Source organism: Mixophyes fleayi, chromosome 6 (assembly GCF_038048845.1).
Source record: "Mixophyes fleayi isolate aMixFle1 chromosome 6, aMixFle1.hap1, whole genome shotgun sequence".
Lineage (NCBI taxonomy): Eukaryota > Metazoa > Chordata > Amphibia > Anura > Limnodynastidae > Mixophyes > Mixophyes fleayi.
In genome coordinates this window covers 50,878,195-50,891,568 of record NC_134407.1, presented here as the reverse complement: position 1 = coordinate 50,891,568, position 13,374 = coordinate 50,878,195, and the positions used below count along the sequence as shown (strand labels likewise).

Here is a 13,374-nt window from a genome sequence, read left to right as displayed (position 1 = left end):
TCCTCTTTTTCCTACTGTACGGCGCTGCGGAGCACTGTTGCACCTTACAAGTCTACAATAATAACAACAACAACAACAGCAATCATAATAATAATAATAATAATAATAAAAATATTAGACTTCCATTGCATTTCAGTGGAGATCTAATCAGCTGCAGGAGAAAGGAGTGCTTTAAGGCTTTCAAAATCTAGCAGGTTGCCCACTTCTATTAACCTCTCCTATATCTTTCGTAATCCCCATATAAGGAAAAATAATCTATATGTAAAGCCACTGGCTGTTTAGAAAGTTTAAAATACATGAACTACAGGCAATTATATGTAAATGCAGCATTAAAAAAAACAATAAAAACATCCTGCATGGACACCATAGTGCTGGTAAAGTGTGTTTTACATGTTTTCTTCACAGCTCTGGGATACCAGTGTGCAATACAAATAATCATTTTACCTAATGAATTATATATTTTGTCTTCTTTTCAGTTCCCTGTATTGTTAATTTTTAGCATTCATTATATATTATTTATTTAACTATTATGTTGTTTGATATTTGATACTCTAATTTATACCTTATGTATTTATAACCATATTTACTTTGTAAATTTATTTAACTTATGTAACTTAATAGACATATTTATGCATTTAACATATGTGACACCTATTGTCAGGACATTAGTGTTAGAAATACTTGTGACTGTAGTACAAATAATAATAATAATAATATATAGAATACCGACTTTATCCAGAGAAGATGTTATATGACTCTCTGAGTGCTATTTCCAGTGGAGGGGTCCCCCTAGTGGTGCATCTCCAAATGGAATAATGCTTCTGATGTTATTATAGATGCTAATTATAACCATATATGTATCATCAGCAGCAGTGGCTATTTATATAGCACCACTAATTCCACAGTACAGTTTTAACACACACACACACACACACACACACACACACACACACACACACACACACACACACACACACACACACACACACACACACACACACACACACACACACACACACACACACACACACACACTCTCTCTCTCTCTCTCTCTCTAAGGTCAAATGAATCTACTATGTATGTACATATGAGCTTAGAGCAGTAGCATACATTGCCCTATGTGCTTGATACTTTAGAGAGCATCAAAATGAATTGTCTTTCATGATGTATAATATACACGCACATATCACATATATGCACATATATGTCTTAATGTATCCACTATACAGGAGAGATCTGAAACTGCCTGTCAGCAATTATAGATTAAGAGCATACTTGCCAACTCTCCCGGAATGTGTGTGAGTGTGTGAATGTGAGTGTGTGTGTGTGTGTGTGTGTGGGGGGGGGAAGGGGGTTTCTCATGTGCTTTTAATGTAAGTGGGGGAATTTAAAGTATAAGTACAATAGTTCCCTTGTAAACCTAGGCTTGGAGGGACTTTTAATATAAGTGTGGAGAAGGGGGAAAGGAATTTTAATGTAAGTGTAGGGGGGTATTTTATGTGATGTGGATGGGGTGTGAAATAATAATTTTAATAGTAGGTTGAGAGTGGGAGCTTTTAATTTATTGATGGGGCGAAGGTTAATTTATTTAATTTAATAGTGGGGTTATGCCGGACCTATTAAGGGTGGGACGATGGGAATATCCATTTAATGCTGGGGTGGTTTGGGTGCTATTAACTAATTGTGTGGCTGAGTTTGGGGAGAAAGAGAGCTAGTTCTTAAAAGTGAATGTTAATTATTTAATGTTTGAGAGGAAATAGGTTTCTTTATTAAATGTAAATGCTATTAATGTAATGTTGTTTTTTTTGGGGGGGGGGGGGAAATGGTTATTTTTATTATAGGTGAATGACATTAATTTACTGTCCAGGTTGGTTGCTGGGAGGCCTAATTATTAAATGTGGGTGCTTTTGATTTAATATCGGGCTGCTTTGGGGGAGGGAGGACTACGGTCTTCACTCATTGCTGGGATTCTATGTCATTTACCTGTACTTTTTCCAAACAGGGACCCAACATTCCCAGATCCAGACAAGCAGCAACTGAGCTTAGGACACGAGCAGCAGCAACAAGTAGTGAAAGCAGCAAGAACAGGTAGGAGAGAGCAGGACAGTCTGCCAACTGTTCTGACTGTAGGGACAGTTGGGAGGTATGTCCGGCTTCACAAGGCTCTGCTCAGACAGGGAGAGCTGTGTGCACCTAACAGCAGGGCACGCAGCATTGCCCGTGTATATGACGGGGATAGGAAGAGTTGGAGAGTAATAGCCACGCCACCATGCATGCTGGTCACACCCACTGGTGGTGTGGCGTGGAAACCCTCTCTACAAATCCTGCATTTGCCCCTGGCTTCCCTTATAGACTATCCTACCTTGACCTGATACTACTCTCTCTGCATGGTCTACTAGATCCGATTCCATGTCCCACTATCTGTTAATGTCTCAGCATTGCCCTCTCCCTCTACACTGCCAGCGCTCACAAGCTGGGCCCCTTGTCTAACGCTTCCACCTACTTTGTCATCCTTGTATGTACTTGTTCTGTTTTATGTGTGATTTGTATTCTGTATGATTTGTGATTCTGACTATTAGGTGTTGTAGAGTTTAGTGGCACCTTAAAAATAAAATATGATAATGATGATGATGATAAGAAATGATTAAAGTGTAACCGCTGTCTATACATACAGTGGACGCGGCCATTACATATTTCTACTCACCGACCAAAAATCACTCATGCTGCCAATAGTCTGAAAAGTAACTCCAGTGTCAGATGATGGTGTGTTCAGGAAAAGTGTAGACATCACATTTGTGTAATAGTAAGTGTTAGAGCTCGTCATCCCATAAGTCACTGAAAAGACAATAGATTGTAACATATGTCTTGCTTTTTATCATACAATTATCAACAATTTGTACTGTTGTACAGTAAACATAACTGAATGTTCCTAACTATTGTATTAGAAAAAAAATATATTTTTCATAATATACAGTACATTGAAGGTTGTTTACAAATTGCATCACCCCTTTTCCGGTGCAGTTTACCTCCATCAGTACATGTGCACTGATTTCTACCTTGACAAAGGGAATGTCAGATTTAACACAGAAAATGACATGTGCTGGTCCCCATATAACTCCATTGATTCCCACCATAGGGCACCGGTTTATGGAGCATGATGGCAACAGAGTAGCAGAAATTTGGCTGATGGGGGCAGTTTCCTTGCAAAGTACAGAGTCAGGGGCGCACGCAGGATTGTTAGGGGGGGGTTTCCCCCACCCAAAAAAAACCCAAACCATGCGAGAGATGCGCAGCAGCTCCGTTTCGGCAGCTCTGTACTATACAGCAGCCGCGGCGCTGTCAAAGAAGCGTCCATGGCGGTGCTGCTTCTTTGACAGCGCCGCGGCTGCTGTATAGTACAGTGCCTCTATGTGGGGCACCTAGTTAGCAGAGGGGAGGGGTTTCTGGAGACCCAGACATCTCCCCTGCCTGCTCCTCTGAGAGTAGTAGAAATGGTGCACCTAGATTTTGTGGACCATTTCCACTCTGCAAAAGAAATAGATTTTAGCACCAGCTGGTGCAGATCAGTATCATCCCATATTTTTATTAGGGCGCAATTACACACAGTACACCTCTTCAGATTTTATCCTCTCTCCGCAGACATAGACACACTTGTATTTTGCACTGATATCTCCCAAGAGTGCAGAGTAGTTGTGCACCTAGACGTGAGATATCCTGGCACACAGATACAGCACAAAGCGTTTTGCGCTGCTCATAGAGTGCACTTTGTACATCACCTCCATTGCTTTGTTCTTATGCTTCTCCTTAGTAGCATTTTTTGCAGGTGTGAATGTTGCTGTAAATGTCCATGAAAATGTTTGGCCAATGTTTTATCTTTCCACAAATAGTATATAGTAGATATACTAAATAGGGGGAGGATCTGAACTAGACACTCAGTATAATACAATGATGTAAACTCATTCATTGAACTTCTCATTTGTATATATTTATACACACAATTGTTTTCATTTCAACCATATTTTTTAACTCAAATGCTTTTTGTTGAATTTTTTGGAAAAGCATATTACAAACATAGCAGTGGTTGCAGAGTACATACAGCAGATCAGTTATATTGAACAATCCACACTGCTTAGATAAACATTTAAACAAGTAAATAAAAATGAGAAAAAATATTGGTACAGACAACATCACATCTTATGACCCAGTATACATAAGCCGAAGACGGCAAAGAGAACAGACAAGAAAAACAGACGGATAGAGAGGGGGGGAGGGGGGGGACAAGACAAGACAAGAGACTATCCGGTTATAGAAAGTGTACCAGTGGGTCTAGCCCAAGTACCCAACTTAACTCAAAAACCATTCCACAGTACTCACGGCATTTCAACCATATTTTAAACACAAGAAACTGCATTAAAACACCTGTTCATGCATTTCCTAATGTAAAGTTTTGTATCTATGGAACATGTTAATATCATCACTTTCCCCATTGCGGTTTCTAGAATTTATGTATGTACAGTACATGGAAAAATTATTGTTATATTTTGTAAAATGACCTTTATACTGGAAACAATATTTAAGTAGCCCCAGTAAACCCCAAATTGTGTTTGTTAAGTAGATGCAGTACAGTTGCCAGCAGAGAACAATTAATTCATACACATCTAAAAACTCTGTCATTTCATGGGTTTAGGACTCCAGTCAATGAAATCTCAATATTCCGAAAACAACAGAACGGAAGAGAAGACTGAGATTCATGCGAGTTATACAAGATGCCAGCCTGAAAGTAAACATAATGCATTCTCAAGGCTCGAGTTTGTGAACTGGACTGTCAGAGTAGAGACTGGGTTGCTCTCTATCACAGAGCTCTCTTGCTGTGCGAGCAGAAGCAAAATAGCATAATGCATACACCGGCACATTGGATAACATGCTCTCTTATGAGCTAACTGTTCTCTGGGGGCATAAGGCACAATGTTGTACAGAAAACTTGTTATCAGAGGATCTTTAAGCCAGGAAATTGCTGTATTGCTTCATTTTCCCAGACATTCTTTACAAGCAATCTTTTGTAACAGAATAATGCTCCTTACTCAATTTATATCAATAAATAATGTCTCACTGATAAATATACACACAAATATATAAAAATATATCCTCTGACAATACCAACTCAACAATCCACAAGAAAAGAAACAGGTGTTGTCCAGTACAATAGATCTATACCACACAACTATATTTATATCATTGTTTGTTTTTAAATGTTTGTACAACATAGAGAATTGTCCAGTTAGACAGAGTAAACTCACAGTCATGTAATTTCATCCCTAGCATTCATTACTAAGCCATTAGACCAGACTTCCTAGGATAAGATAGTAAGGTACAAGTGACATGCCTACAATAATATGGGGATCTTATGTAAAATACACAACAGTAGTTAATGCATGATTTAAGAATTTGTTGTTCTTTATGACATAAAGGATCATTTACAAACATGGACAGTTGAGGAAACACAATACAATTGACATTTTGTTTGTCAGATCTATGATAAGGTACGTAGTTAGCAGAATTATTTTGGAGGGGAAGACCTGGTGATGTGTATCAGCTGACTTCACCTAAGACCCATCACAGTGCATGCTCAGAAAAGTATAGTGGGGGCCTACAAAGCGGATGGTCATGCATCACTGGACCCTCCTCACTGCTGGGCCCCTGGAGCAGCTGGATTGAATGCCATGACGGTAGCTGCACTCTTGCTTGCAATGTCAAGTAGTGGTGTAATCTGACCTGGGCCAAGGTGAATCCCTAAAATAAACTGAAGAGAACCCCTAATAGTGTTTGGGCAGTTATCTTTTCCTGTTCATTGTGTATTTATGTATGAGATATATATCTGTACTTGTTCTGTAGACCATAGTTGCCTACTCTCCCGGAATGTCCTGGGAGTTCTCCCGGACTCCCGAGAGAGCAGGCAAAAGTCCCGGGTCCAGCTGTCCCCCTTCTTGTAGATCGTGGGGGTGGGGTTAAACAGGGCATCGTGCCCCCCCCCCGCTGCGATTGGCTATAATTACCTAAGATTGACAGGGGGCGGAGCCTAATGACGCACCACGTGTGGTCACGCCGCCCGCGACGGCCCCCCTCCCGGACAGCTGCCTTCAAAAGTAGGTAAGTATGCTGTAGACTTACAATTCCAGTTATAATTCAATGTTATGCAACATTTCTAAAAGTTTATCAAGAAACTCATTTAACAGATGAGCCCTTTCAAAGTTTGTATTTTTTTTTTTTTTTTTTTTAAACAATGATGAATATAATTTTTCAACTTTTAAATGTAGCCTCTTTAAGACATGATCACTTTGGATGCTAAAAGGGAATGGCAAGAGGTAGGAGGCTCATAGAAAGCTGTTCTTTTCTGCCCCGCTTCTTCCATTGGCTTAGACATTTAACCCTTAACACCCCAGCCTTGCTCATCGAGCAGTATGCATCTAAATGGCTTCTGAAGGGGATAATGACCACTTTTAGGTTACATTATTATTTATTTTCTTGAGATCTGGTAACTTAATTTCTTTCTCTGATTTTTTTCCATAAATTCACTTGGTGTTGTGGAGAAAGATGGTGGCCTTTGCCGAGGTACAGACGCTTGCATCAGTCGATAGAATGAGTTGGGCACACTGAGGACAGTCCTTGCTAAGTGCAGAATAGGCTCACTGATGCACCTACTGTCCTGATAGTTCATCTTTCAGAAAGAGCTTATTGACACGAGACAGGAGAGGAGAACACTCCTTCATTTACAGAAGGAAGCACAGCCATTTTCACTCCACAAAAACAGGTCTCGTTCTATACTTTTATTGAGAGCAATTCGTATCTTCCAGTTGCATTTCAGCTGAGAAGCACTTTGCCCAATGTAAAAATTAATTTAGTAATTTAAGCCAAAATTGAGGCTAAGCCGAACTATATTTTAGAAGAAAAATGTAAATATTAATTTAATGAAATGGGTGATTATAAAATGAAACTAGGTTGGACTGATGTTAACACTTTTGCACAGTGTATTCAGGTTTTTACACCTCCCTGCAAACCTAGGTGCGCTTCATGTTTAAGGAAACATCTCCCAAGAGCGGAGTACAGACATGCAACTTGACATACACTTGGTGGACCATCTTGACACAAACGTATACAATTAAGGCGGTTTCTAATGTATATACAGTGAGTTTTCTAAATTAGGTCCACAGTTATTAATGTAATATATCTCATAGATGTACAAAAGTATTCATAACTGGGCCATCCTGTTCATTATCATACTATCCTAATCCTCAATTAGAACACACTCACTATTCAGCATGACTACTTGCAGGCATTTCCTATAATGTGCTTTATGCCCCGTATCATGCTGACCCTGTTGACTGGCAAAGTCCGGCAGTCTTCTATTCAGCATTACACCACCCATGTCACGTGACTATTTCCCCCATGTTTATATGTGTAAATGTACAGATTGGTGTATGAAGATTGTGTCTATTGCAGGTGAGCAAAATTGTCTTCTTCTTATGGGTGGAACTGGGCAGACTGGAGGGTAACGTGCTGACTGCAGACCACAATAAGGCACTTGCCTCTTTGGCCAAATACAACAATTAGATTTCTTTTAGCAAAACTGCCCTATACTTTCAATGGGAAATCTTTACAACTGTGTGTAGACTGGGCCGCCATGAGGAATTTTGGGACCTGGTACAGCAACTCCTTGGGGAGACTTCCGCAGCCGCCAAAGGCAGGCCTGTTCCCCCAATAGCTTTGGTGGAAACAAGGCACTGGCTCATCTGTGGGGCAAGCGATGACATGGCTGTCTGCGTCATTGTGATATTAGGAGGAGGAGACAAGCTACATGGCAGGAAAGAGTCAGCGCTGGTTATGGGAGCCCGAGTCTATAAAGACTCTGGATTCCCGTGCTTAGGGAGGAAGTCATTTTTAGTTACCTGGGACTGACCTCCTCCTTCCCCGGTCCCTGGCAGAAGGGAGGACTGTGTCTGGTGGCGCGAGCTACCTGTTAATGACCCCTGGTATAGGCAGGAATAGGCAGCCACAATTTATGAAGAGTCCCTTATGAAGAGGAGGGTAGATATAGGGGGGGTTAAAGGCAGAATGCAGAATGTCAGCACCCTGGGAGATAGAGGGAGTCTACCCTATTACAAATATCTGTAGCCCCAAGTCCAGATAAAAATCAAGGTGTTGTAGAGTGCAGTTAGTCTAATCCCACCCATCACCTCGGACACTCCCCGTTTCCTTCCACACTGTACTTCAGCTTGAGTAATTGTTGCCATCTTTCCCCCAGATCAAAGTGGTGTATGCAGAATTGTTGCTGAAGGTGCGGTGTAAATGGCAGGTGGATTGGTTGAGAACGAATAGGCCCCATTACATAACGACCAATATAATTACCCAATTACCACTTCTTTACATGGTTCACTTGAAACTCACATTTGCTCTCCTTCTGTACTTAAACAACCAATTTGAAATCTGTGACACTTAACCTTATGCATCAAACTCCTATTTTTTATAGATTGTAAGCTTGGGAGCAGTGCCATATAACCACTTTGTCAATCTGTTAATGCAAGTCTTGTTTTATTACTACTGTAAAGCGCTGTGGAGCATGCCACCAAAATAGCTCTGACCCATCGAAGCATGGACTCCAGAAGACCTCTGAAGGTCTCCTGTGGTATCTGGCACCAAGACCTTAGCAGAAGATCCTTTAAATCTTGTAAGTTGGGAGGTGGGGCCTCCATGGCGTAGACTAGTTTTTCCAGCACATCCCACAAATGCTCGATCAGATTCAGATCTGGGGAATTTGGAGGCCAAGTTAACACCTTAAACTCTTCGTCTCAAACCATTCCTAAACAATTTTTGCAGGGTGGCAGGGAGAATTATGCTTCTGGAAGAGGCTACTGCCATCAGGAAATACTGTTGCCATGAATGGGGTGTACTTGGTCTGCAACAATGTTTAGGTAGGTGGTATGTGTCAAAGTAACATCCACATGAATGCCAGGACTGAAGGTCTCCCAGCAAAACATTGCTCAGAGCAACACACTGCCTCTTCCGATAGTGCATCCTGGTGCCATCTCCCCAGGTAAACGATGCATATGCACCCGGCCGTCCACATAATATAAAAGAAAACACGATTCATCAGACCAGGTCACTTCTTTCATTGCTCCATGGTCCAGTTCTGGTGTTGGTGATCTGCTTTCCAATTCTGATTGTATGTAGGCTCTTTCAGCAGTGCACAGTGCTTAGCATGGGCACTCTGCTATGCAGCCCCATACGTAGCAAGAGGGATGCACTGTGTGCTCTAACACCATTCTATCATAGCCAGCATTAACTTTTTCAGCAATTTGTGCTACAGTAGCACACAAATTGGTGGGATTGGACCAGACATGCTTGCAGTCACTCTCCATGAGCATGAATGAACCTTGGGTGCTCATGTTCATGTCGCTGATTCACCGGTTGTCTTTCCTTGGATTCCTTTTTTTCATTTTCACACTTCGTACAAAAAACAATGTTGTAGAACATATTTGTAAAAAGAAAAAAAGTATTACAGAAACATTAGTTCCACAATATAAGTTGTAAAATGAATTAAACACATCAAAGTGAGTTTTTCAATAATATTGTAAGGGAAATTTTTTGGGAAGAAAGGGAAATTGAGAACTCTTGGACCCCCCCCCCCCACCCATGCAACACTTCTCCGTTACCCGTAACCCAGGATAGGGGAGACATGTAGTCTATACCATGGGGTGAATGTCTTGTGGAATTTGGAGAGCGAGTCATTAAGGAGAGCTGTGATATATTCCATGGATGAAATGTGCCATAATCGGTTTATCAGTTCAGGTCAGGTAGGGCGAAGAGCTTTCTTACAAGCTCAAGCTATTAATAGCGGTGGAGCTTGGTTGGGATCAAGTATCACCTCGAGTATACTTCATAAGCTGTTTCCCAGACACTCGTGTTGATGGATACCTTAGCTACTCGCTTTCAAATTGCTGACCACCCGTTGCCATCCAGAACCCATTGGATCACTTTTGGTTGGTACTTACAACTGCATACAGGGAACACCCAACAAGACCTGCTGGTTTGGAGAAAGCTCTGACCCAGTCCTCTAGCCATCACAATTTGGCCCTTGTCAAAGTCGCTCAGTTCCTACGCTTACCCATTTTTCCTGCTTCCAGCACATCAATTTCAAGAACTGACTGTTCACTTGCTGCCTATTATATCTCACCCCTTGACAGTAATGAGATAATCAATGATATTCATATCAATTGTCAGTATTTTAATGTTGTGGCTGATTAGTGTTTAAATAAATGCTAATAATAATAATAATAATAATAAAAATAATAATAACAACAACTGCTAGAAACACTGTTCAGAACATAGAACACACCCACATTAATTAAGAGTAGTAAAATTTACCAAGAATTGATCTTTCATCACACCAACTTTTAATTTCCAAAGATTATGTACCGTGGGACTGTTTTATGTATGACACTGTGGCATGGGTTATTGCTATACAAATAAACTATCAATGCAACCTTTTAGCACTTTTAAGTTGTGCACCGATAAATATATATATATCAAATATTTATAATAACAGCAATAGAGGTAGGGCTGGGGGACATCTGGAAGAAAAAAAAAAGAACACACAAGATGACCTAAGAAACGTAATTGTTACAATCCCATCAAAATGGTCACTTATCTTCTGACTTACAGAGACAGATGTCCACCAGGAAGATAATATAGACAAGTAATTCCCTTAGTGTGGTTTTCACAAAAAGCTCTCGATTTTCTGCTGTATCTTCAGTTAAAGTTGTTCCCCAAAGTCCTGTGAAAATAAAATGGCTAAGTTAAAACAAAACATATTGATGCATTCTTTTGCTGCACATCCTTTCCACATCTTATCATATTTACCTCAAATTAAGACTACATATAAAAACTTTCCCAAAAAAAACCATTATAAACTTATTTTTTATTGTTGTTTTTGTCTAAACATCCCACTTTGAAATACATTTAGCATAGCATTAGTCCACCTGTATCCCACACACAGTGAAGGCAGCCATTTTGCAGGATGAGCCAACTTTCATCATAATGCGGTCTATGAATTCACTAGGTACCAATGACATCCCAACGGAGTAGTTATTTTGTTGGATATAATAAAGAGAATGCAGCATGTCAATTCACTAAGACTACTGTCATCACTTGTTCTCATGAATATTAATTCCGCAACAAAATGGCTGCCTCCACTGTGTGGAGAAAATAAAAGGCAATGTGTATGTTTTTGAATGCATAATATTTGGAGCAAAAACTCAAGTTACCTGCAGGAGAATCTGACACATGGCTGGAAATGGCTTCAGATGACATGGCTGGAAATGGCTTCAGATGGTCACAGTGCCGAAATACTGTCATTTCTAGCTACTCATTGGTCATTACTGATTAGAAGAGTTCCCCAATAATAATTACAGGATCCTGCTGTATTGAGCAAGCAGCAGGAGTCCCACCCAAGTACTAGTGTGGGGAAGGTATACAATATTTAAACCAGTGGCGAAACTACCATCGGTGCAGCAGATGCGGTACACTATGGTCCATGGAGATAATGGGGGCACTGCACAGGGCCCTAGTTCCCTCCTCCCCGCTTCCCTGCACTGGGGCCCACAGCTCGCTAGTTCTGCCTCTAATTTAAAGATAATGCAAATTATATACAATATTGGTAATCGTGTCTCTTTGAGAATAGATTAAAAGAATAAATTTTTCCTCATGATTCATCTATAGTTATATATTCACAGATGTGCACATACACCTCAGTACACGCCCAAGTCTATATCTAGCGTACTTAGTCACGGTCAGTTTAAAATCTGCTCATGTTTCCTTGCTCTTTGTTTTCTCTGTGGAACCAGACCTGAACAGCCAGACTTCCATGAGTTAAAGACATTTCTGCATGTGACTTACAAAACATATTAAATAGAAAAGGAATAGAAAGTGTGTTTATAGTATTGGTGCTAGTTTCTGTAAGAAATGGTTAAGCTATGTATTCTCTTGATATATGAGAATTGTAATTACCAAGAAGAAAGAAATGTGTACCGATAAGAAAACTTTCTCATCAAAATTTTATTGTGTTCTATGCATTTAACATATTTTAAGTTTTTTTTTAAAATTATTTTAAGCTTTAAATACCAGCGTAGTCCCCCATATTACATGCATTGTGAATCTATGCTAGCATGGGTTCTAACTACTGGAGTAACAGTTGTTATGAGATCCAGTAGCTGAGTGGGGGCCCTGTGTAGATACCACCCATGCTGCTCTGGGCCTTGCGTCTTTCTGCCATCTACTCTGAATGATGAACTCCCTGACATGTGACCGCTGACACCATACACGCCCACTTTTAAGATATCCGCGGGAGAAGTCATGTGACATGGGCTAGGAGGAGGGCGTGGTGACATTTCACGTCACCATGGCCCCGCTCCCACTATAGGAAAGAACTTCGCTACATTTCAGGAGTTTTGCCCACTCTTCCGGGAGTCCGTGAGGACTCCCTGAATTTCGGGAGCCTCCCGGGAATTCCAGGAGAGTAGGCAGGTATGGCTGACACCCACAAGGCTTTTGAAGCTCCAAAATTAAATTCTGCACAGAGTGGCAAATCTGATGTTCCCTTGTGGGAAGTGCAGAGGGGAGTGCAAGAGGAGGTGGGGTTACTGACCTGGTAAGGTGAGGGGAGGGGAGGGATTCATAGAGGATGATGACGTGTTCCTCCCTAGGAAACTTTAGGGAACCCTTCAAAATGTTGCTGTGGAGCCAACAAATTCCTACTTTCACCCATGTATGCTGTTGTGAAAGCTCTCCCAGATGTGTACATGATTTCTAAATAAATATGACTCCGGCCATTCTCACTTGATTTCTTCCAAAAATGGAAGGTGAATGTCTGACTGAGGTGCTGGCCATTACTTCCAATGGGAAATCTTTTGCACTACCTAGACACAAGGGAAAGTGCATTTACAGGTGGAGCGTGCTTGTGTTAGATGAGCACCTAGAGCTCCAGTAGCATTAATCACACTCTATGTGCTCACCCCAGTCCGTTTACCACTGAACTACCATAGAGAGTGAAGGGTTGCTGCATTAATGCTGCACCCACTTATAGGCAGGACGATCCCTATGAGCAGTTTTAATACTACCAGTATGTTTGTATTCAGACATGTAAGGAGAAACAAATGTTAATTTAAATTGCTATTTAAGAAAGAAAAAAAAATTAATGCAGAATCGTACCAAATATATCAAGGCACAAAATGACCACATAACAGTATTTTATACACAACCGCAAATTAGATGCCTGACATATATCAGATTTACATTAGATTATACCCATGAAGTAGCATTATA

At 40.6% G+C, this 13,374-nt stretch overlaps 1 protein-coding gene across 3 annotated transcripts in view; it reads right to left on the bottom strand.

The window, feature by feature from the left end:
- The window catches only part of PKD2L1 (polycystin 2 like 1, transient receptor potential cation channel), a 61,436-nt gene that overhangs the window by 26,318 nt on the left and 21,744 nt on the right, over window positions 1-13,374 (bottom strand). For all 3 annotated transcript variants that reach the window (XM_075216450.1, XM_075216449.1, XM_075216452.1), the window contains exons 2-3: window positions 10,715-10,828; window positions 2,705-2,835 (exon numbers count right to left, since the gene is read on the bottom strand). In XM_075216450.1, the coding sequence (XP_075072551.1) occupies window positions 2,705-2,824 (120 nt within the window). In that variant the 5' untranslated portion in view covers window positions 2,825-2,835; window positions 10,715-10,828. The remainder of the gene's footprint in view (window positions 1-2,704; window positions 2,836-10,714; window positions 10,829-13,374) is intronic.